The 25,008-nt window shown below is 44.6% G+C and overlaps 3 protein-coding genes across 3 annotated transcripts; 2 read left to right on the top strand and 1 right to left on the bottom strand.

Annotated features, from left to right (window-relative positions):
• Window positions 1-9,149: 9,149 nt before the first annotated feature.
• PFLUO_LOCUS5868 (uncharacterized protein) lies at window positions 9,150-9,494 on the top strand (the record flags this gene model as incomplete). The annotated part of the gene is made up of 1 exon (XM_073783356.1): window positions 9,150-9,494. The coding sequence occupies one exon, from the start codon at window positions 9,150-9,152 to the stop codon at window positions 9,492-9,494; it is 345 nt and encodes a 114-aa protein (XP_073639919.1).
• Window positions 9,495-15,481: 5,987 nt separating this feature from the next.
• On the bottom strand, window positions 15,482-16,218 carry PFLUO_LOCUS5867 (uncharacterized protein; the record flags this gene model as incomplete). The annotated part of the gene is made up of 2 exons (XM_073783354.1): window positions 15,482-15,517; window positions 15,577-16,218. 2 exons carry the CDS (start codon window positions 16,216-16,218, stop codon window positions 15,482-15,484), a joined length of 678 nt encoding a protein of 225 aa, XP_073639918.1.
• A 7,917-nt stretch (window positions 16,219-24,135) lies between these two features.
• On the top strand, window positions 24,136-24,731 carry PFLUO_LOCUS5866 (uncharacterized protein; the record flags this gene model as incomplete). Its single annotated transcript, XM_073783353.1, has 2 exons — window positions 24,136-24,276; window positions 24,330-24,731. 2 exons carry the CDS (start codon window positions 24,136-24,138, stop codon window positions 24,729-24,731), a joined length of 543 nt encoding a protein of 180 aa, XP_073639917.1.
• Window positions 24,732-25,008: the final 277 nt, after the last annotated feature.

The following is a 25,008-nucleotide window of genomic DNA, read 5'->3' as shown; positions in this document are numbered from 1 at the left end:
AAGCATGCCACTTTACTCGCGGCAGCGACCGCCGCCACAACAGTGCAATAGACCTGATTTCTAGTGTGATGCCAGAGCTCATTGAAAAGAATGCTCAGCGGAAGGCACTATAACCATGGGTCAGCCAAGTTCCCTTGAGGAGGCCTTAGTCTCGTTTGCTGTACCTCCTGTAAAGGAGGGAATATGCTGACTACTCCAGTCAGGATTTCTGCTCCTATGTTGCAGAGACGTGTCAGTAACCATGTGTAAACCATTGGAAGGTGGCGGCAGAACCATCACCACTAACTCTGCTCCAGCTCACACCGACGAGTATGAGAAGCAACGTAGTCATCAGTGTTGACGCAAGGATGTTCAGTCTGTGGTAAAACAGATTACTCTGAAAAGTCCAGTAAGACAAAATGAGTCGGACCATGCTTAAGCAGAGAAGCACTGTTGCCAAAGTTGGATGTATTACCCACTGTAGAGACATTATTCTGCTGCACCGAGAAACAATCTAGTTAATAGGGGTTATAGGGGCTCTCTTAACGTACTCTCATGTTTGTAGGTCTCAATTTAGATATTGCAAAAATCGATAGTAGATTGCCTTGGTTAAATGATGGCGTAAGTATATCACATCTGCAAACTTTGTATTAGTGACAACCACGTATTGTTTCATAAGAACCAACTACGCGGTCTTAGGAACTACGCCTAGACTACCCCTAATATAGAGAGGCCGCTTCTATTTCCCACGAATATGCGATAAGTTCCTATGAGTATACAACAGATTGCAGGAGTATAATATGGCAATCCTAGGAAATCGGTAGAAGTCTCCTAGGACCCCTAATTCATATCTCCCAGAATGAAGGCTGCAATATCTCATAGGAATGGCTCATAGGTTCATGACTTCGTGGGAGTAGTCACCGGTCATAGGAAGTGCTAGTAATAGAATTGTTTAGATTTAATGGAAAATATTTCTTAAATTTTGGTTGTCAGAAGATATCGTCCCCGTAACGAATGAAACCGTACAGTAAGAAGTTGGCGTTGTGATAGTCATCACAATCACGCGTTGAGATCGGATATTGGTGGTCTCATCAACCGTGACATTCAAGAATTCGGTTTTCCGCAGCTCCTTCAACACCTCCTCCCGTAGTCCATTATATGCTTCATCTAGCAGATCATCGGCGATTCGGTGACGGGAAGGAATTTGGTATGTGGGACTTAAGGCGTAAGTAAGGTCTCGCATCTACTGCTGTTCAAAGAGATTGAAGGGCCTGGCTCCGGTAAAGCAGACCTGGGCTAATAGCTGATCAATACTCCGAGATGGCTAAAAAGTATAAAAACTTAGCAGTTTCTGTTTCTTCCCCGTGGCGGTCTCGGGATCCATCATAGCCTGTGCTTTTGTGCATTTGTTAACATGCTCGCTCTAACGTGTGGTGTTTTTGGCCCGGATCTTCAAGCATCCGAGGCATTTTGCTTGGGGCACCTAGCTATAATCAGGGATTCAGGGGAGTACAGAGTGCATTCGCAAATCAATTTATTACCTTTTTATCACCCTTTATGATTTCAAAGAACCTCTGAAGTTCGAGCTCGGTGTAGGAAACCTTTCCCGAGGAGTTTTCAGCCATTTCCAAGGGCATGTAGTTACGAAAGGGGGAGAACATCCCAAGCATATTGTAGATATATATTTTAACATCTGTTGCCAGGAGCTACAACATATTCGAAGAGTAAGCTGGCAAAACCATGAATCCATGGCTCCTATTGGCCCAAGAGTTCCACCGCCTACAATGACTCAGCAGCCAACAGCCCCTTGAAATGTAATTGAAATGAGAAAAAAAAGTGAAATTTCAATATTTCGTAATGAGTTGGCTAATCTCGTTATTATACCACCACTAAGCTCCCTAGTAAAGTGCTACGCTAGGGAGATTAAATCAATATTAGCAGACGGCCTAATTTTATAGGGTAGGCCAGATCGACCTCGGATTCAGAACTAAGAAGCTAGGAAATATCAATATTGTAATTTTATCTACGTATTAACCCCTTTCCTCTATATGATTTAGATCACCTCGGTCATAGGAAGAATTCCGACAACTGAATTTCTTGTAGGCGTCTTGTAATATTACGTATGATGATCTAGTACTATACATAGGGCATAACACTATGTCCCTCAATTTGATGCGGACTGCTCAATGGATTAATCTGCGCTAAGACCTTGGCAATGGGGCTAGAAAGACACTCTCGGGGTGTTTTGGTCAAAGCAGTTTCGTGAATGATTGTACCATAGAACCTTCCAATTCCACGAAGACTGTGCCATATGAGTAAAGCTGTCTCGTGATAAACAGTACTGTATTACTGAGTTGGTGCGTCTGGGAGATAATGTCCGCAAATCTGGAGAGCCCCCAGGATACCCTGGCACACAGATTGAGAAGCCTGCTGCCAACTGCACAATAGCGCTTGCCTATCAGTACAGAGCCGTCCCAACTGTAAATTCTCTTTTGCGAGCCGTTCGTTCGATTTTTGGAGCATGATATTCTCTTCTTCGATGCGAATTTTCTTTGAATATTCTGTCACATAGCATTCCCACAAGCACCGGTAAAACCAGACCAGTTCTACTGCATTGGAAGCAAGCGCTAGGTTTTTATCTCGTAGTCGATTCAGCTCATGCGTGAGGGAATGTGTCTTTCCATCCATATCCGTCGTCTAAAAGGTCATATTAGAATTCACCCGGCACAATTTTCGTCTCGTTCATCACCTTGTGTTCAGATGCTCTTGAGCTAGACCCATCATCCGTGACAGAAAATTCACGTTTTCTTTTTGTAGATCGTTCCTGACGAGGCTCAGATACGGACATATTGTCTGACAGTAATTGTCGTTATATAGGTCTGGAAGAAATCGAAGCCTGCAAAATAACTGGCTGAGACTACTGGACGCTCTTCATTTATACGGATAATAAGTCTAGTATAGTTTCGGTTTAGATATTTAGTGACCATCAAAATTGTGATCGGTTGGATTCGAAATCCAGATCGATATAAGATGGAAATGCTTCGGCCATTCTTGACAGCCAATATTGATATTATGGTTCGACTTATGCCTGGTGGAAAGGAATGGCAGTTGTTTAACCGTCCCTTCTATCATATGCGGGTAAGCTTTTCCATGATATGTATCTGTCCATGAATCAAGTTAGAAGTCAGTCGCGCATGTTCTGCGTTTATATGTTTTGGATCTAGGACGGCGAATAGAATCAATGTGTAGAAATATTTCTGGCCAGGTAGAACAGAACCTTGTTGAACCAAATTCTTTTTGTTCCATATTCAACCCTTCTACCTAGCTAATATTAAAACCGAGAGTGAACTGAAAGCTTGCTGAGTTTTGCATCCTTTTTTTTGAACTGGGCCCGTTCGCAATGAACATCTAACTAAAGCAAAACGTCAAGAATACGAGATATTAGTTTCAGAACTGAATGTTGAAACTTGTTGCTCACCTATGTCCGCTGCCCAACTTAGAATTGAATAAAGCCTACGCTCTCAGTTACCTTCCAAACAAAGCAATACTTAGGAGTCATCCACCACTGAGAAATCAGCTGGTGCAACCTATTAGACAATGGGCGGCTGTTAAACCTTAGTCTAATTTTAAGCATGGCAAAGTCTCAGTGGCAGAGGCGAGAAGTGAGGAGTGAGGAGTGTTTTGAGACCCACTTGCAGTATAAATCCACCACAGCTCAAACGAGCGTCCATAGGGCTCAAGGTGAACATAAACAGTTTCTAAGCGATCGGCAAAACAATGCCTCTTAGGTGACCACGCCCACCAGAATACCCATTTCTATTGCTCTAGTTGGAGTCTCGATTGAACATAGTCGCTAATATGCCTCCGCCGCAAAACAAATGACGTTGGTGATCAAACAGATGCACCAAATGAATCTCAAGGAAATGACAGAAGGAGCAATTCCATACTGACTTCAGCCAATAATTGGGAATTTTCGGAAAACCCGTAAGCAAAACTGGCAGAAATTATATCGTGAATAATGTTTGACGGGATAACTATGAAAAACCAAGCCATCCATATTTTGGACAAGAGTATCTTGAGTGCAAAGAGCGACAATCTTCCACAATTAATTCGTATTAAGTCTGCTAGCTTCATAGAAATTGAGCGATGTCCTTCTCTCCTTGTAGAACTGCACATATAAGAGCATCGCTGTATGGTGACTGTTATCTTGGGGCGAACAGCATGCCGCCGCTTGCATCAAAATTTCACGATTGGTTTTTAAAGACCTCTATTCCCGATAAGTACGGACTCTATGCTTCCCTCTTGCTAGCAGCCTGGCTGGCGTACTGGCTTGGACGGCGATGTACCTGCTGGGTGCTCGAAGTGCCTCAAGTTTCCATGCAGTTGCAACGGCTTGCCGAGTTCCCTGTGCCAGAGATCTTGAGGTGGATGGACATCTCGTCTTACATACAATGCTTGGTAGTTATTGTTTTAGTTACAGCCAATGCCCTTACAGTCGGTCTCCATACAACGTCTTGGACAGATGTGCAGAAACGTTCTGGCTCTCTGGCGATCATCCATCTTCTCCCTCTATGCAGTGGATTTACATTTAGCCTTCCGGCCGATGCCTGCCATGTCAGCCGGCGCACGTTTTCCTGGATCCACAGATGGATCGGGCGAATATGTGTGCTTCACTGCTTACTTCACGGAACTGTTATTATCAATAAGAACCATATATCTGCTCTTACGTCAGGGGTACACGCGATTACACTGGTTGTGAGTGTCTGCTACGTTTCAGAGGCATTACCCAGCTGGTCTTTTTTTTTATATATTGGATCTTCTATTTCATATTGTCTTGAAGTATTAGCTGACGAAGTGTAGGCATGGTGTTGCCTTCTAGTGATTCCGCCGCTGACGTACGGTGCGATTCTTCGCCGTCACACGCAGCTCATATTGAAAGCCCATTATATACTAGCCGTTGTCGCTGTAGGCGCCTTAGCTTATCATTTGATCGAGGAAGAATCTCTCTACCGCTGGGTCTTACTGTGTGGTGTTTGTCTCTGGCTTAGCTTGAGCGGAATAGTATGGATCCAAACAGTCTGGTCGCTAAAGCCATGGCACCACAGGAGGCGAGATACCGTGGTGAGTTTATATAACCGACTATTATGGATAGACATCACCGTCCCGCCGTGTTGGAAAATCCGGCCGGGTCAATACGTTCAACTTTGGATGCCACATTCAGGAATACAAACGTGTTTGCACCTTCCATTATTTTACGTCACCTCAATTGAAGATACGGAGCTGCAAACTAGTGCCCGAAAAAATAAAGATCTGGGTACCAACTCACGAGACATCTATACAACCGACAGCGAAGGCGACGAAAAAAGGAAACTTGGTGCGAACAGAGTTCGAACATTGCATATCGTGACTCGCCCACGAGTTGGACTCACCGGCAGGCTCGCACAGCGTGCATTGGGCGAGCAAGGTTCGTCTATGAAGCTCCCAGTTTATGTGATGGGCCCCTACGGTTACCCACACTGTTTTGATAAGTACGGAACAATTATGTTCATCGTCGAGGATATTGGTCTGTTTCGTGTTTTGCCGTTCATCCAAAATTTAGTCCAAGGCAGTCGAGATCGGAAAAATACCGTACGAAAACTTGAGGTGCTCTGGCAAGTTAAAATATCAGACTTTGGTATGTTTTCGCCCTCGATGTTTTGGCTAACGATTTTGAAACTGCATCCACTAACACCACCTGTATTGCAGATCACCCGCACTGGGTACAAGACCAGCTTCAAAAGATTTTGGATCTTGACCGAAGAGACCAGTCCGAAAGTCGAGACGCACCAGAACGGCATGGATTCGACGTAAGATGGCACCCGCGAATGGTCTTGATCTGCTAATAGTACTAATATGAGCATAGATACTACACTTCAAAATATATCTTCTGGGTACTAGACCGGGTGATCAGGTCTTCTTCTCTAACAGAACACGTCTTTCGTACTATTTTTGTCCTATAAGTCCAACGAACGAGATCATACGCTACATGAAAATCCGGTGCGGGAAAATGGCTGTGGCTGGTACGAAACTTGTTGAACCCCTTCTATTATCCCATCGTGACTCTAACCCTACAAAAATACCGTTTGCTAATTTTAATCGTCTGCTGCTACATTGTTTTGGTACATAGCTACAGTTGCTAACGAATTGGGTCTTAGTGTGTGCAAACTCGTCAATCCGTGAGATGGTTAAAAAAGAAGCTCGTCCGAGAGTCAATAAGGACTTTCGATTAATTGAATTTGAGCTGGAGCCGTCCACTGAGTGGCTAAGCAGTGAAGTAGCTATTACCAACATGCAGCATACCCGAGCTGGCAGAGACAACCCCGTGTTAGCCAAAATCACTTCAGCAGGGTCTGCTTGTAGAAATGACGACGAAGAAAGCTCCGAGAGGGCATCCATATGGTCAGGTCGGACATTACCGTGCGATGGACACGCAAATGCGATACCAGATAATGCTTCTATGCTTTCTGGGAGCACATTAGTTTCTGATACACCCGAAGTAGACGAGGTTCCAACCATTAGAATTTCAGATAACGAACACACGAAATGGGTCAAGCAAAAAATCGCTGAAGGCCGGAGAGATGCTCGACGAAATTGAAGAGTTACATGCGCTATCCCAAAAAAGCCTTAACTGTATTACTGGGTAGAGTAAAGTATACTGTACTGTATCTATTATTCCACCACTTGTCATATTGATATCATTATGGGCTGCTAGATTGGGTCACGCTAACCCCAGTGCAGTAAGTAGAGATAAGTTATGTTTCTAGGGTCCGGACCGTAGCATCACTCAATGCAGAGTGGTGACATGCTCTAACTGTCACACCGTTCACCCTTGATCGGGTAATCGTAGGGATGGTCAAGCTGTAACCATGGTCGGCAATTTTAATGGTGTTACCGAAGTCAGACATTCAAAGTGTCGCGGACTGATCTGTTCTCTTGTGTTTACTACGCGCAGCGAATCTCGAGCACTATATCACACCCATAGTATTGCCGAATATAAAGTATTTTATGAACCGCAAATTGTTCATTGTCAACAGTTTTGTACAGTACCAAGAGAATTGGAGGTTCGTCTTCAGACCGTTTGCCAGTAAAACCAGTTCTGTGAGACCACATCCTGATGTGGCATGAAATTTAAAACCGAAATCATCAGGCCTCAATGCTAAAATGAGGGTGTCGAACGATATATCTAACTTCGAGGCTATGTCTAAATTTCCGTAAGTTATAGCAAATTACGAAACTTCGAATCAGGTGCGTATCATGGTGAGGGTACTCTGGCCGAAAATATCAGAAAGATCTGATCCCTTCTTCGCTTGTTCCGAATTGTCTCTAGTAGGACCTGTCTATGCCCCCTCCTTTCTTCTTTTCTAAAGTCTGAGATTTGTAGTGAAATGAAATTTGGATGAAGAATTGGCTTGAAGCTCACGGCGGCCATGCTTGCGACATAAAGCAGCCTGTTGAAAAACCGTACGCAAAGCCAATACTTTTACTGTGACATCTCAACATTTTTGAGAACCATAACCTATAAAAAAAAAATATGTGATACCATATTTTGAACAGAAGACTTGAACAATCATGCCATTATCAAAGGGTTGGGCAAATCGATGTGCACGCATCCCAATATGCCGCGAGTCACGTACGTTTATGACTTGGAGAGAATGCAGCAAATGAAAGCCTGCAAAGGAGAAATCCAAACAACAGACGTCCGTTAAATCTACCACCATCAGCTGGAGGAAGACCTACCCCTCAGTTCCGTAAAAAGTACCTCTCGTGAATAGATCACACAGCTGAGCACGCAGATCAAGTTCATCACGTAGAGGCTGGGCTGCCAGCCGTTGGCCACTCCAAGTCTCTCCAGTGGCTGTGCCAGATAAAACGCGCCGCCTAGAGCATTGCTTACCGCGAGGCGGGAAAATTGAATAGCTAGTGGCGATGCGTTGTGGTACGTTCCGGTAAGAGCGTGAATGGTCGGTACCAGAGCAAGTAAACCAAGAGACACGCAGTGGTATGGGAACCTAGTACGGAATACTGTGGCGCTTGAATCCAAAACCAGGAAATCTACCACGTTCCCGATTGTAACAATGGTGAAAGCGGACAGATATCCGAGCTGAATTGTGGGCTGCTTGGAGAACTGCAGAACCACAGAAGGGATTGTGACCGAGAAAATAAGAATCAACTTTCCCACAAACTCCAGTTTCTGCCAGTCGGCTGCTGCGTCCCCTTGGAATGCGGAGATTATCCGATAGATGAGGCTAGACAGACATGCAAGTATGACGCCTCCGCTGAAAAACAACACTGACAGAGAACCAATTATCTCGTCAGCAGAGGGTGGGAAGCGATAAAGAAGAAATTGAAGCGTAAATAAATAGAAATAAGACAGCGCGAAAATGCAGATTATAGAAATTATCGCGCAGTCGCGGAGGTTCTCAGTCTTGGTGTCCGCCATTGACGTTAATACCTGGATTCCACCTAACCAAAGGTCTACTGGACATGAACTTATATATTAATTGCTGTCTAAATAACGGTACAAACCAAACAGAAGTAAACTCAAGACTCAGCTCATCAGTCTAATTCCACACCCTCAGAAAGAAGTACTTGGATCCACAACTATGTGCAACAGGCTCTTTTACCGCCTAGAATCAACAGCCTGAGAAAGCGCGATTTCACTGTCGATTACGAGTCATTACAGTGGTTGTAACAGTTTGCCTAAACAGCTACATGATCAGCAATAAAGCTGTTCCTATTAGGAGCAACTTTGGATTGATTCAAAGCACGTCGGTAGTGCTGTTGTTGAGCAACCGTTATCTTGAGGGTAATAATAAACTTAGAACGATCTCAATCACAACAGACGTAGCTCGTTACTGAGGATAATCAGATCAACAACTTCAAGATGCAATTTATTTTGTATTATCAATCAAGAGAGCATATAACATATTGGCAATGATTGAAATCAGAAAAAGGTCATCCCGAACAATCCACCTTCAAGGACACCTTTCAAGACTAACTGAGACTGTAAATTGAGTTGAGTTTCAAAACGTTCCCCATATATATGATTCCCTATGGAACCGGGAATTGAGTATGGTGGTGAAAGATAAGAGCTGGGAGAGAGGCTTGTCATTAAAGTGGACTGTTGCAGAATGGATGAAATCGTCGATATTGTTCGGCAGATTGGCCACCAGCAAGGCGAGAACACATTCTATCGCACTTGCTACAATCTCCTGAAGCAGCTGCAGGACAAAGTCGCACAAGCGTCCGAGGACTTGCTCCGTCTGCAGCAGTCTGAAGCATTATCTCCTGATCATGATTTCCATCCAGTCCTCCGAGTTGCGGAAGAATTGAGAAATTCTGTCAACACCTTAATTTCCCAGGCGCGTGAAGCGCATTTGGAATGGAAGAGGTTCTATCCGCCCACGTACAAACCTGAGGAGGGCGATCTATCAGTGACACAACCGTGGACCAGTATAACAAGGGATTCCTATTAGAGGATAACGACCTAAGTTGGAAGGCCACGGTGACGCAGAAATCGACAATAGTTTTGATGCACATACGAATAATAGGGGAAACCGTTGTGTCGATGGCCTTCAAAGAGTACAATCTAGTTCTTAGTCTTTCTACCATTCTGTTACTATAATGTAGTGAGGCGCACGCTACTCAATTTGCGAGGATGAGTATCCCGATATAATACTAAATGTAATATCTATTCTGTGTTCTGCCTGCAGTGTGAATCAAATTCGCCTTGTACTTGTTAGATACAACAACAGCACGATTCTATTAGCCAGGAAAGCCCAGCACCAATAGAAAAACCCACCGCTAACCATGTAGTGGTTAACGCATGCACTCCCAGTGAAGCTTGGGCTCCCAATGGCTGAAGGACACTCTGTATGCTGGCGGTTATCAGTCCGTATATTACTGTTACCGTGATTGATGCACCAGCGATAAGTATGGATGCCACCTACGTTGCAGTCAGTATACCACGACAGAGTATCTATGCACCAGAACTCACTATGCTGCTTAAGATGAGGAATATTCTACCCCATGAGAAGAATACGGACGTAATACCGAAGACGATCGCGAAAACTGTCGATGTGAGCCCAAGAATGTAGGCCCAAATAGTCCATTTAGAAACAACAGAATACCCTGCAAGCGCCTTTCCACTGCTCTGTGGTATTAATTTGTTTACATCATTTGATAGGGAGCTGAAGATTCCCAGAAGGTCAAAAGAAAATGAAACGCTTGGATCAGAACATTTGGAAAAGGGACTGCTGGCTTTCTGTCCCTCGCAATAGCTCCAGAGCCCAACGGCATAATATGCAGGGAGATGAAAGTTGAGATCATCAGCGATATGTTCAATGGTGGCACCTGCTTGGCCGGCTTTGTGCTCAGCAGAATGAGCAGCATTCGACGCCGCTGCCCCTATTCCGTGCACAGCGTCTGCCGCACTCGAAGTATCTATATCGGGAATACCGGCGGATCGAGCCATGTTTATTTGATTTACTTCGGGGAAATTGGTCAGATCCACCTATACCAAACCAATTAGCTAACGTTTTGCGATAATCACTAGTGCCAGCTAACCTTCATGAAATACAAGTTTTTCGGTGAAGATGGAGAGCTGCACCCCACAAAGATTATAATAAGGCAGACCAAAGCGGCCGTTGAAAGTGCCAAAGGAAGTAACTTTATCATCCGCCAAAACATTTTGTGAAACCGAAGGTCCTGATGCGCATTCTCAATACCGATTCTAAGTAGACAAAGGCGGAAAAAGAAAAGATGGAAATGTCAGTCCGCGGTTGCACCTTTACATCAAGACAAAGAACCATACTTATATGTCAGTAGAGTTTTTTTTTCCATGATAGACTCAGGAGCAAGACAATACAATTGAGACCCGCAGTTTTTGATGTCCAAATCTATCCGAGGGGTTTGGCCGTCGGTAGTAAGCCGAAATGGCTCCAATACTTTCTTTTTCCTTTTTCTTAGGGCTATTCAAAAAGTAATGGCGTTCAAAACGTAATTGCCTCCACTGGCACGTAGCTCACAGGTATGAGACTAACAAACAGTTCCGGTTTTACAGTGGAGAGACACAACGAAAGTTAGGTTATTTACTTATTTCGCAGCTTCTGAACAAATATAGTAAGGAATATCCGCCCAGGACGCAGAATCATTCTTGCTTTGACTCATATGGGCAATGCTACGATTGTCTCAATTTCGCGTCGATGAAGACGAGAAGGATCTCTTCGCATATTCTGAGGAGCTTTTCCGCGGATCCGCCCGTGTGGAACTTTCGCGCCTGGCAGTAGGAACAGAACGCAGCTGGCAAATGAACGATCCTTGCTACCTCGAGCGCCTCAACCGGATCCTAGAAATCCAGGGATGTCTGCGAAGGAGCCGTGAATACCACATTCCGGTTTTGATCAGCACAAGCGACTGGGAACATCGAGTGCGGCTAAGGAATTCCCAGGCGACGGGAGAGTCTCTGCCTTTCCTTGACGTAGACTTCGGCTGCAGTCTTCAGGTCCTAAGCCACGAGAACTTAATATCTGCAGCTCGGATCGCGCTCAAAGACGAGGATCCTGAAAACCAGTGGTGGGTGGTTGACATATATGTGACAGGTTTCTCAAGTGAGTCAAACGTTTGCCGTTACACGTGACAACTTCATCAGTCTCCTCAACATTGACTCTTTTAATCTGCTCTAGATAACATCGGAGGAAGTAATAGCGATGATAGCAGCCAAATTGCTAACATTGAGTCTGTACACAATGAGTTTGTCCGCTCCATCCGAGAGCGGTTCCCAAATGATCGTCGTCCTTCGGACGGCTTGATATACGAAAGAATTCGGTACTATCAAGGACATATTCATGGCCAAAGGAATAAAAGGGCAGAAGCCCACTGGTGGGCAGCCCTAGAAAGTAAACCAAGAAGTAGAAAGAGAAACAAGTTGCGTACTTTCTGGAAACATCCAAGCCTCCCTCAAGGCTTCGACGCCCTTCTCCCATCGAGAGCCCTGCTGTGCGATATGAACATTGGGGTTCTACATAAGTTACTGGCAATGCGATGTCCAGAGGTAAGAGCAATTATACTCCATCTAAGTCGATCTCACTTGACTAGATTAACTTAGTACAACCACTACAGCCCATACTATGTTATTTGGAAAAAATAAGGCGAACCTTCTTCGAACTAATGGGAAATGACGTTGACCTGCTGTCCAAATTGGACGCAGTTACTGTCCACACACTAAAATGTCGTGCTCCAAAAGTCTCCAATCGCGATCGAAGATTTCTAGAGAAGAAATGGGAGAACGGCAGTCTTTTCCCTTACATCTTGAATGACCAGCAGCGCAGCGAAATATGGGAACGTCTGCAAAACATCGACTATCCTATACCAACTTTGGGCACCTTCTTCAAGGATATACACTTTCTTGAGGTTGGTCGGAATGTTATGCGGCAACTATATGACCCCGAGCGAAAAGTCACTATAGATGTAGGCGTTGCGGAGCAATATCGAACCGCCATATCCATGAATATTTCATTTCTGCAAAACGAGATTCGTCATAATTTGTATGATCTTTGGCGTTTCAGTTTTCAATATGGATTTGAGATGACAGATCACAAGCGTCGTGTGCCACGGAAAAAGCAGGATATTGAGCGCGCCTCGACAGATTCACTATCACAACGATCAAGTGATGTTGATCGACTTCGACTCTGGCGCCATTTATTTTGGATCACCAGCAACCACGGATTCAACATACCTCTCGCACTTAGCTCGCGTCCCCAGCGGGCTGATCTTCCCGTCGTCACGCCATGCGACTTTCCTGAAAACAGCGACGAAGATGTAGACTTAATTCGCCGATGTGGAACGCCCTTCACAGATGCCATAGACGCTGATCGATTTGCACTTTCTCCTGAGTGCTTAGAGCAGCCGTGGGAGGCCACTCGTGTAACAGCAGCATTTGTGCGGCGTTCGGTGTTCTTGATGTTTTTTGATTACCTCAGGCGCGGGCAGCCCGACAATGTACCATTTGATTCTGATGATTATAGTCCTAATGGAACGAACGACCCTCCCATTGATGACATGCCTGCTCAGATAGACATTGATTCTGCTGGTTTTACTTTGCCTTCGACATCCCACGAGCAGGAAGATTATCGGAACTCTCTAGATCAAATATTTTTCACGCAGCAGTCAGAGCTAAATTCTGCTACTCAAGCAATTCCTTCAAATACCGAACAGCGTTTTGTTGTGGCCGTATTCCTTCGGAGGTCATCTATGCGAGCCTGGGCTTTGCCGACTGATGTTTTTATATTTAACGAATTCTTCTCTGGACTTCATAGCCAGAGGTTCCACATATCCGTTCCTGGTGAAGGTGATCGTGGAATATACTGGGACCGATGCTACGAGTGGTATACCGATAACCCGTCGTCCCTTCTAAATGCTACATTTGACGGTGAGAGTTACCAGTTACAGTATGTCACAGATTGGCTAGAGAGCTGGCAGGCTCTGGAAGTGCGAGACATATGACTATTAGATAACTATAAGATGGAATTTCATCCTGTCTGGAATTAATACTGGGCTCTGGTTTGGATATCGTGCTTAGGATCCATATGCAGCGAGATTCAAAATCATACAGTATATCCCAACATACTGTCATGAAGTGTTTCCCGGACCCTGACTGGAAAGACACTAATCTAATTTTGGTTAGTTTCTCAACAATGCCTGCTCGCTTGTAATCATAGTGGCCAGTAGTAACAAATGAGTCATTATTATAATACGGATTGGGACCGTAGAATCTCGCAACCATTTCGTTACAATGGCTGGCATTTAGACAACCTCCGTAACAATTTACATTGTACAGCAGTCCCGCGTAAAATACAGCATTCAAAACCCTCGCTAGCGGCATATAAAATACAAGATCTATTCTGGAAAGTGGAGGGTCTACGACCATACCATATTGGGATCAGTTTGTTTCAGGTTAGGGTTCGGGAACCAATTCGTGAGAGTATGCTGGTATATCTCATTTTGAATGTCGCTGTGAAACGGCCTGTGAGAAAAAAATATTTGTATATTCATTCTAAGAGCAACCGCTCTGATCGCAGACTGCAGTTCGGGTACGATGATATATAGACAAGCAATCTAATGCCAACCGGATAGATTCAGTTTCAAGGCTTCTTGCGGCTCTCAGTTGACACTATTAGACTATCTCCTGCCCCTTCGTGTTGAGCGCTCGGACATAGGTTTATATTTGAACGCAGTCCACCGATAGGAACACGTTGTGTTTCCCGACTCTCACAAATATTATCTATTATTTAGTGGGCTTTGAGTCCTGTGATTTTGTACATGGAAATAATAGTTACTAGCTGTGGAATTTGAAATCTGTCTAATAGGGTTTCACCTTATTTCTAACGCAAGACCATAGTAGATCGTGTTTCACTAGTACAATCTGGGTAGACGCGTCTCAACACAAATAGACAGGAAAATGGACACAAACAGCCGTATCGCCTGCGAATCCGGCCGAGATTAACAAAACAAAGCAACGCTGTTTTAATCTTCCTCCTCTATGCCATCGCCACTATCAAGCATTTTTTGTTTATAAGTATGATATTCGGCAAGAGCAAGGGCTTCCTTTCTCATTTGCTCCTCCTCACTAAGCCCTAATTTACGCCAGTTTTTGCGCAAATCATTCAGATACTTCTCTTTGCTAAATGTGAAAGGCTTCTTTTCCACCTTATTGGTGTCTTGTGTTTCGGTAGTAATACTTCCTTTGCCGTTAGGGCCATCTGGTGTCTGAGAAACAAATAACCCACTGTCATCATTTAAAACATTCTGTGGAGCCCTAGTGCCACTGGCGTACTCGTTATGACCGTTGCTTGATCCTGCTGTTGACTTGGCGCCCGCTAAAATTGTCTTCGGCGCAGGTAGTTCGGACATTTTATTTTGCTCGCTTTGAGTATTCTCTAGCCTAGCGCCACCGGTATTCCGTCCCTCGGATGTTTTTCCATTCCCATTTCGGCTGTATGTCTCCGGGAATGGTGTCTCTCTCAAAGGTGTAGGGCTTATATCATCTCTGCCTTCTCTCTCATTTCCGATCCATTGTTTGAATCTTTTGACCTGAAGACATGCTTTGGTGTAGAATTTGGAATTTGCTCGTTCATTCGCGTTTTTACCAGAAGTAAGACGTTTGTAATCCGAGCGCCCGATCCAAATCTGTGGCGGGGGCGGAGGCATGTTCGGACCTGTCGTCCAATCCACAAGGGCAGTGCTAAATGGGAATATGTACTTTGGATCGTCCTTTTTGTTCCGTGGATTCAGTTCTTCGACTGATTCCAGGAGATCCTCTATACACCGTATATCTCCCCTTGGCTGCCACGCAATTTGCTTGATAGAGGCAATTCTCCCCTTATACTTAAGGCCTCCATCCTCGTCAAGATCCATTGCCACCTTTTGATGATTGACACGGAAATTAGTCACGCTAGCGATGTGCTTAGTAGCTTTGACTGAAGTCCAAGTAATTAAGGCACTGTTCTTTGGGCCATAAGATGTGAGATAGAGCTTTCCATTTTGCCTATTTGCCTCAACTAGCCTAATACCGTCGTCAAGAATCCCATCGGGGCCATCGTCATCGTCCGCCAAACTCGGGAAGTCGGCATAATGTGATGGTTCCTCTTCCGCGGCCGAATAGGAAGAAGGAGACTCTCCGTTAAAGATCGGTTTTGTTTGGGGAGAAAATGGTACATTGCTATCTTCGTCCACTTTGTCGGGTGCCCGGGATGCCTCGACAGCGGCCTGTCCTTGATTCTCATTATCAGAGTCGACATCCATTCGACCGTCAACTCGACCCGCAGTTGTCTCAATCTCATTAACGATTTTGTCGATCTCTACTTCGTTATCCTCAATTTGCTTCATAAGTGTCCGAGATTCATCGGTCAACTTTTGTTTTTCGGCTTTGGGGATCTCGGGATTCTGCAGATCCAATCGTGCTCTCTCCAATCTTTCCCTGAGCGTTGCAAGTTCCTTTTCGCGCTCATTTTTGGCAGATATTTTCTCACGCATTTTATTTTCTATATTCTTCTTTGCTTTTGATTTCTCCTTGTCGGCATTCGAATTCTTACCCGTATTCTTAGCCTTGCTGACGCCTGACGGTTTTACTGACGAACGCGGCTCTTGGTTTTCCTCATAATCCCTCTTATCCCTATTATTGCTTCTAGTAGAGGGTGCCATGATGCCAGGAGTGGAATTAAAAAGACAAGATTTTCATCTTCATCGAGCCACAGAGCAGTCTACGACAGAATATTTATACTTGTAACTTCACTTAGCAAGCACCGACTATGCGGTACCCCCTAAACTCAGCCGAAGTCCTCACAAAACAGGGAGCCTAATAAATGTGGAACAACAACATCTGGCTTTCGTATTAAATTTTTCAACAGACCATGAACCTTTATATGTAAAATGAAACTTCTCTACTCGCCAGGTTTCGATTCAGACTTGTACCAACCGGAGGTGTATTGGTCAGGTCATTCTTTCAGCATCTCCGTAAGTTCTTTTCAGATCGTGATTACATAGAAATGCAGTTTGTTGTTTTCTTAATTGAAAACTTGTAACTTGTATTGTAGAAACCTTCTTCGGAGGTGAACAAGTCCAAGGGTTTTGGGGAGGGGTGCTAGTAATTGACTGAACATGTCGAACCACAACTCTAACTCGACGACACTTGAAATTCTCTACACTGCCAGCGTTTTTATTTTTTACTTTTTACTAGGCTTGCTACAGTAATAACCGCCGCAATAGTGTCAGTAGCATCAATTCTCTCTGAAACTAGCTTCGAAAACGTAACTGTTTCCCAAGTTCAATACTGTCGCAATTACCCATCAGTAAATATGCGGCGGCAATTTTTCTTATTTTCTGTATATAATAGTCACTCAGAACGATCGACAATTCCAGGCTTCTATCAGTATATAACTGTATATAAAGGGAAACAACTATCCGACCTGTTTTAATGTCGCTTTCTATTACATCTGACTTTCATGGCTTCGTGGCTCGATCTCGTCTCTGAGTCGACGGGTTGGTCTTTGCTAGACACAGGGCGGTTAGATGATACTATCCAGAATTTGAACCACCCCAGAACTCAATATCCTTCAGTGCTTTACTTTGCAGGAAATGATAATCGTATTAAAGCACTACAAGCTTTATTTCCTGGCAACAATATTACGCGCAGGGGGCCAACCGGGTTAGCCCGATTACATCTTAGTACAGCAACTGCTAGTACCACAAATCCTGTCATTTTCGCTGAAAGTACGCTCTTTAACCAGTCGGGTTTTGGTGAATCCGGACGGCCAAGATGGTCGTCAGATAGACATCGCCACTATGAGATTTCCCGAGATAAATCTCGAACTTTATCTGAATTGCAGTTTCAAGTTATTACCCAGTTCCTGTTCCCATGGATTCACGTCCTCTGCCTTTTTGTGGATAGCGCCTTTGAAATCGAAGAAGTCTTGAAGTTACTTAATGCACCGAGGGGAAAAGTAATGGTGGGTGGCCGGCCGGTTGGAAGTTCTATGCGTGTTATTATGGTTCTCACTAGCAGGTCTACAAAGGGGGCAGCCCAAGTAAACAGAAGCCTCTACGCGATGCAATCCTCCTCGGAGTATCAGTCGAGTATTACAGTCCTGGACATCCGCGATAGAGACGAATTGTCCCCAAAAGCCGCTTTTGAGCCCCTTGAACGTCTTGTTCTTGACCAAATTCAAGGTTCCCAGAGAGAACGTGTCGGGGAAGGAACCTTATTCTCCGCCTGTCATCTAAATGTGCTATGGAGTCGAATGCTCCAACTACCAAGGGAAGGATTATTGTCCACTGGTTTGGAATGCCTTCAGGTAGCTCGTGAAAACTATCAGAAAGGTGCATCGATGGCAACTTGTATCCGGGAGCTTTTAAATGACCAAGCCCCTGCCGAACGCACTGCAGATAACACCCATGAGTTCATCGCTTCTGCACTTTTAATGGATGCTTACCCTCCAGGGATGCATTGTAAGTCACAACTGAGTGCTTTGTCTGATATTTGCCTTCCTGTTTACTATTTGTCTTTCGCCAATTCTGATTAAAGTAGATTTCTCTCCAGAGACCGTCTTTAATGCCCTCTATCTGGGCTACTGCAGCGCAGCCTGGCACACAAAAACAGAGGCTGATACTGAGGGAAACTGCCTAAGTATCCTCGCTCATTTTTCCCACCTCTTTACACTGTTGAGTCCCACAAACACGTCTGCAGCTATCCGCCGTGAGGCATTAGTCAGTCATCACCGTCGCTGGCCGGGTTTACACTCAACCACAACTTGTTATTTCTGCCTATGTCGATCACCAGAGCATATGCTGCCATGCCGACATTCAATTTGTGACACTTGTGTGGTGATATTTGGAACAGTTGGGAAGAGTGCAGAGTACCATGTGGATATTTCCTCTTGTCCCATGTGTGAAAAATCCTTTCAGCTCACTATTCGCCAACTCCCTCCCACTAAATGCCCTGTCATCCTTAGCCTAGACGGTGGGGGTGTCCGTGGCATTATTCAGTTAGGTCTTCTACGAGCGCTGGAAAAGCGACTCGGGGAAGACTTACGGCTGTCGCAGGTATTTGATTTGTGCGTGGGCACCAGCGTCGGTAAGTGGATTTAAAAATTAACCTGAGCTTGGAACTATTGTGGATTTGCATTCAATGGTATATTGACTGAACCAAAGGGGCACTATCCGAAATCGACCTCATTTTAAATGAGTCATCCGCGGAAGTGAGCTTCCGTAAATTTCCTGACTTGGCACGGAAGGTTTTCCAATCACCCCTCGCTATCACACGGAAATCCTCACTCCTCCGATCTGTTGCCTGGCTGAAAGCCTTTCTGGCTGATGGCCAGTATGACTCAGACAACTTGGATTCCACTCTCAAACAAGCCGTAGGTCCAAACCGTCGAATTTTTGACGTTCCGGTGAGAGATTCCGCTGGATGCCGCGTTGCGATCATCATCAGCCGTATTTCGGATGGAAAGCCATGTGTTTTGGCGAATTACCGTGGTACAGGTCGACGACAGGATCACTCAGCTGTCCGGATTCTCCAAACCGAACGCACCAACAAGAAACCAGCGAAAGAGCTGACTGAGACTCGAGGGGCATACCATTTTCTAATACCTTGCAATGATGACCAGAATCCTCACTTATGGATGGTGTAAGTACCATCCCTTATAAACATCGCCTAGTCTATCATAGCTATATTCGTAACATTACTGACGTAACATTATTCATAGAGCGCGATGCAGTGTTGCAGCTCCCGTGTAGGTATTTTCCTCGTGTTTAAGAATGCCATGGCTGACCAATATTCAGGTATTTCCGAACGAAATCGCTTGCTGGGCTCGGTCCCTTTCAGGATGGCGGTGTTCGGGCCAACAATCCTCTTGCGATAGCTCTAAAAGAATCAACTATCATATGGCCTTCTGCAAAAAAACACGATCTACTGATATCAGTAGGAACAGGGTCCTGTCCTTCGTCTACGCCTAGTGATACTTCTCGGGGCATTCTTCGAGACGGTGCTTTTCCAAGATTGATGCGGGCCATCATGTCATCGCCTTCCATGGACGGCGAATCAGGGTTCTATGAAGCGCTAAATTTTATTGAAGATCCGTTACGGCTGGATTTAACGCTTTCTGGAACCCTACCAAAGCTAGATGATATGGATGCATTGCAGGAATTGGCTGGACTGTCGTACAATGTTCCAGATGAAATTGTTCAGAAAATCTTAGCCACCTCGTTTTTCTTCGAACTCGATCAGTTACCCACAAAGCAGAATGGGAGGTTTTACTGTCAGGGATCAATTCTGTGTAGTTGGCGATGGTCCAACGCCTTGGTCAAGCGGGTAATCAACGAATTCGCTGGTGCACAATTTCAGACGGGGCGTGGCGACTACCTTGGCGAAGTTGGCTCGAGTGATGTTTGTCATAAGTGTGAATACTACAGAAAGAAGGTGGACTTTATGGTAGCTAGCTTGGAAGAGGCTTTTTCGATCATGGTCGCTGGGTCTTCCTGTCGCCAAAAAATTGGCGGCTTTCCAAAATCAGTCCAGGAACTTCTCGTCAACCAACAAGCCTCTGCTCATTTTGGCCGTGCGGACCATTTAGTGTGTCTCTGGCCATCAAAACGAAATTGTTATTGTCTTCGACGGACTAAGCGTCGCGTTCAATTTGTAGAGCCACCTTTGCACCGGAAGAAACGTCGGCTATGAAATCGAGTCGTCTCCACCATTCTGTCCGCTTGAATATCAAGTTGAAACTGTCACCGTTACTGTGTGTAACTGTGTTCATGATTATGTTGTTTCATGTAAATATTGACTATCTATCAACTTTGATTCGCTCAGATACTTGTCCTCTGGTTGAAAATCTCAGTGGGACCACATGAAATAATAATTCTGTAATATGAGCCTAATGAACTCTGGCTGTATTATCTGAATAGAGGGCGGCCGTCAGCAGATAAATAAGATGTTGGAAAAAGGATAAAAGATCATTAATACTCGCTCAAAAAGCCATTCAAACACGACACCCTATATTATCTGCGGGGACAAACGAAGGTCTATACTGTTACTACACTAGTGTGCCAGTCGCCCTTAAGCAAGAGTTGGTTGGTTTTAACTGACCATTATCGCATATTCTTCAGTTAAATCTTTTTGGCCGGGCTTGCGAGAAAGTACATTTCGACGACACTATTTTATCGATTCCCAACTAAATATGCTGCCTCCGTTATACCAACTAAGTCAAAGTGTAAAGCACTGAGTACTAATCCCTGTTTCAGAGGTCAAAGAGTGGTGGCTGGTCCATAGTTTAAACGATAGAACGACCATCGCTATATTAAGTCAACCATATACGTCCGGAGGGAGACGGAAACTGGCCAGGCATGTATTTCTCAGATCTCGTAGACTCAATTACTGGAACTGCAATCCACGGTTCCGGCTATGAAGATGAATTGCTCATGAAATGTAAATCACTGTTCAGCAAAATATATTGACAAGTTAAGCACAGCTGGGAGCATACAGTTGGCTTACTTCAATCTCAATATTATAAAGCAGCGTCCCCGGTGTGCATAAGAATTCAGGCCTAACGCACAAACACGGCATTGATTTTCTTCGTACTAGTTGTTGATCAGATAATCGCAAGGCACAGGGTGATATTGCACGTACTGTGAAATGATAGGAGAGTTTAGGCTGATTCGTATTTGGCACTGGTTAATGACTTTCCAGAATAATCCTGATCGCCAGATATCTCGATACGGTATAAATTCAGAAACACTACTGCGTTGTATTGCCATCAATTGCCATTTCAATTTCTTGATTACAAATGAGACTACTTTGAGAGCCATATCTATATTCACTTTGACTATGTCCGTAGAGCTTTCCGAGAGGAGTGCTTGCGACGATGACACATCAAGCGTCTACAGCCGATCACCTGAGACCCCGAAGTTTGGTCTACGGTCAAATGGCACGTTGAGACCGCTTCCCATCAAACATGACCTCCCGGAAATCAATTCCTTAGACCACCAAATTTCCTTGGCTCAAGGATCCACGATTGCATTGGAGACAACTCGGGCCCGTTTACGGGACTCAAAATCAGAAAACCGTCAATCACTTCCAGAATCACGACAAGGGAAGCTTCGCCAGCGCGAAGTACAGGAACGCGAGAATCTATTTTATCGCACTTGCCACGATGTCTTTGAAGAACTCTCGAACGTGACAATTATTACATCGCAGGAACTGATTCTCCAGTCTCACTTTGAGCCAGAAGTCAACCCGTCTGGGAATTTACGAGTGCAGCAAGCGAGCCTAAAACTGCGTGAAGCAGTAGAACGCTCTCGTGTGCGAGAAGCAAGGGCTGAACTTGAATGGAAACGATCGTGGAATATGTCGCGAATTGGCAATCTTGCCACGCGTTGGATCTGACTCAGCGTACAGTATTTTCTTACAGTCTACGTGCCAGGACCGCACATTTGTTTATTGTATAGATTAGCGACCGTTATTGTTCTCCATGTCGGTCACAAAATAGAGAAATCATAATTAATCTCGTTGTAGTGCAATGGTGGTATAAACGAAAGTGAATAAGCAGCTATGCGTGCTTGGTAATTGAGGTCCCCGGCTTGAAATATACGGTCAGGGGAAACCAATTAATGCCACTTCATTTCCCACATCGTCTTGTGCTCGAATTTCCGTGCTCTCAGTAATGAAAATAGTGTCTTCCGAATGATCATTCTCAGCCACAAAGGTATGCTTATCCAGTAGACGACGGCCTTTGTCTAAATTAAGCTCTCCTTCCATCTTCAGATTGGATGCTTGATCGAACAGTCCACCACCAGCGTAGTAATGTACGATCCATCCACGGTTCCGGAGGGTTTGAAGCTCTTCAATTTGCCATTTACCTCTCATCAAACCAGAAACAATTGTTTCTTTCGCACTTGAGAGGGAGTTAAATAGCACGTAGGTGTCTCTGGGGGTTATTAGGCATATCTCATGAGTAGAGAAAAAGTTGAGAATGAGATTATCAGGGTATATCTCGACTCGGACCTTTCTGTCGTCATTGTGTCTAGAATACCCAGGTGTCAGCCTAGTTGAAAATGGATGAACTGAGGAATTCATTTTGTACCTTATCATTGATATAGGCGCTCTCTGTGAGAAGGTCGTGCCAGAGAAAGGCGAAGACGACGTTCCCAATATATATGGTCGCTCTTTCACAAAGAATAGGCTCGACCGCCATGATATTCTGTGTATTAGTAATTAGATCTTTCACTTGATCCACATTTCTGAAAAATTTGCTCAGAAGAATACATCCGTCGTCGGACGATGCCATCATGTCTGACTAGAAAGACATCTGAACAGTTATGTTGGAAATATGGGGACGAAGCACAAAGGGTCAAGTATATCAAATCGACAGAGGAATCGAAAGCTGAGCCCTGGTGTTTGGAAAAAAAGGGTATTACATAGAGCCTTGTGAAATATGAGGTGGAGCCATATTTTATAATCTCACGATCTGGGAAAATCCACAAGAAACTAGGCATGGTAGAGCCTTCGGAGCACTTGTGTCCTCCCCCGAACGCCCCCCAACGGATCTATCCAGGACCCAGGAGTTATTTTACTAGCTCCTAGGAGCCTCACCAAGCGCAGGAGCATAGCAAGCAAAACCGAGAATTGGTTATTCGCACTATTGTTGAAACACAATTCCTGGTAACATTAATGGCTACTGTACCCTATACCAACACTGCTGGCCGCTGGGAATAAGAGAATGAATGCGTCATTTAATTATCCTCTATGTCACCCATTGCGCAGTCGGGTTGTCTGTGCTTCCGTATATTCAGTGTAAAATTACTAAAGATGTTGGCAATCCATTCCGTCTCGGCAAGCAATATTTTTTCTTGTAGTAAATTACCATGGTTAATATAGTATTGCCCTTATGCAGCCAAATAATTCCTGCCTATTCGTCTTAATTTTTCTTCGCTGGTGCACGAATAGCATGTGTTCTTTGACTGGTCAATCGAAACTGTCCCTCTTAACCTAGTTCTGCGAGCAAAAATGTTATCTCTCTTGTTTCTCAAAAATTTTGAGTACTGCATAGATGAAACTCAAATCAAAATGCTGATTGGTACGAACAAGGCTTCAATTGACCACAAACTGATCCCACTTTGTTTATGTGCGCATTGTAACCGAACTGCGTTTGGACCTTGTTTGTTTTCGCAGTCTTCGGGGTTTCCTTCCATATTGTTCCACCTGGAATAAGAGTAAATTACTATTAGTTGAGTTATGAAGGTTTGCTACAACAGGCTGGTCACTGTAAAGGTCTATTGGAATTTTCTAGGAAATTTGAAAAGAAAAATAGAATATGTGACGTGACAGCTTCTTTTAGACCTCTCTTTCTCAGCTAAAGAAGGTGTTTGGACTCCGAAGCCAGTTGCAAAGTAGAGGTCCTATACTTTAAGGTCGTGGATTTAAAGGACATTCGGTTACATCAGCTTCCCCCGTAAACTTTTAGCGGGCAACCTTTCGGTGAAGAGAAACTTTGTGTTATGGGAAGATCTATAAGAAGTCGTGTCCTCACAGTACCAATGAACTGAGACAGAATATTACCTTCGACCATGGAGGTACCTTCTAATTCACCTGTGACGACAGGCGAACAGACGGAAGGACCACGGTTTGTCGAATCAAGTCTGGCTCCGGCAGAGTATGAACCGAAGTCCTCAGTTGACGGCAGCAAGCCAATTCAAACATCACAGCCGGTCAGTGTTATTTGTTTTGTGACTAGAAACTGCTACTGAGATAGATACTCCAGGTTGGTACATCGGGACTACAAGGCAGTAAGACCGATTGGGTCGCTGAACCATTCCAGCCGGTCCTTGATATACTGGAGCGGCTAGACCACGCGGACCCGAAACTAGCTGCCCAGGCTGCACGCCTCGTGGGACTATACCGCCGACTGTGGGAGTCTTGTGTCTCTAAGCACCTCGACAGTCAACGCCTTCAAGAGGCGAACCACCAGCTTCGGACCTCCAATGTCCGGCTGTGTCAGGAAAGGGAGACCTTGAAGCACGGTTATGAGGATCAGGAGGCACTGTTAGACTATTTTCAACAGGGATTAGAGAAGGCTCGAAACGGCATTGTCGATGTGCTGAGGATCTGGGGCAATGCGTCCTCGGATTTCTCAGCAGACCACGCATTCACGACGGCGGAATAGCTGTTGCCTGAGGTTGCCATCGGAGAAAAGCCGCTAGACTATCAGTATTGCGGTGACTAAGAAAGGGCACTATGGAGTTCTGAATGTCTAATATGGTCAGTATGCTTTTTATTAAAAGATTTGAGTTTACCAGATTGTTTGCATTGACATAGTCCGCATTACTGTAAAAGAAAAAAGGTCTTCTTACGTATCTCCCTTTTTGTCCTTGTCTAACCCGTAATTATTCTCCGTTTGCAAGATGACACCAAGAAATCCGCCAGAGTAGAGCGGATGGAAG

Source organism: Penicillium psychrofluorescens (assembly GCF_964197705.1).
Source record: "Penicillium psychrofluorescens genome assembly, chromosome: 4".
Taxonomy (NCBI): Eukaryota; Fungi; Ascomycota; class Eurotiomycetes; order Eurotiales; family Aspergillaceae; genus Penicillium; species Penicillium psychrofluorescens.
Note: the sequence above shows the minus strand (reverse complement) of the source record. Positions and strands in the feature narration are given on the sequence as shown.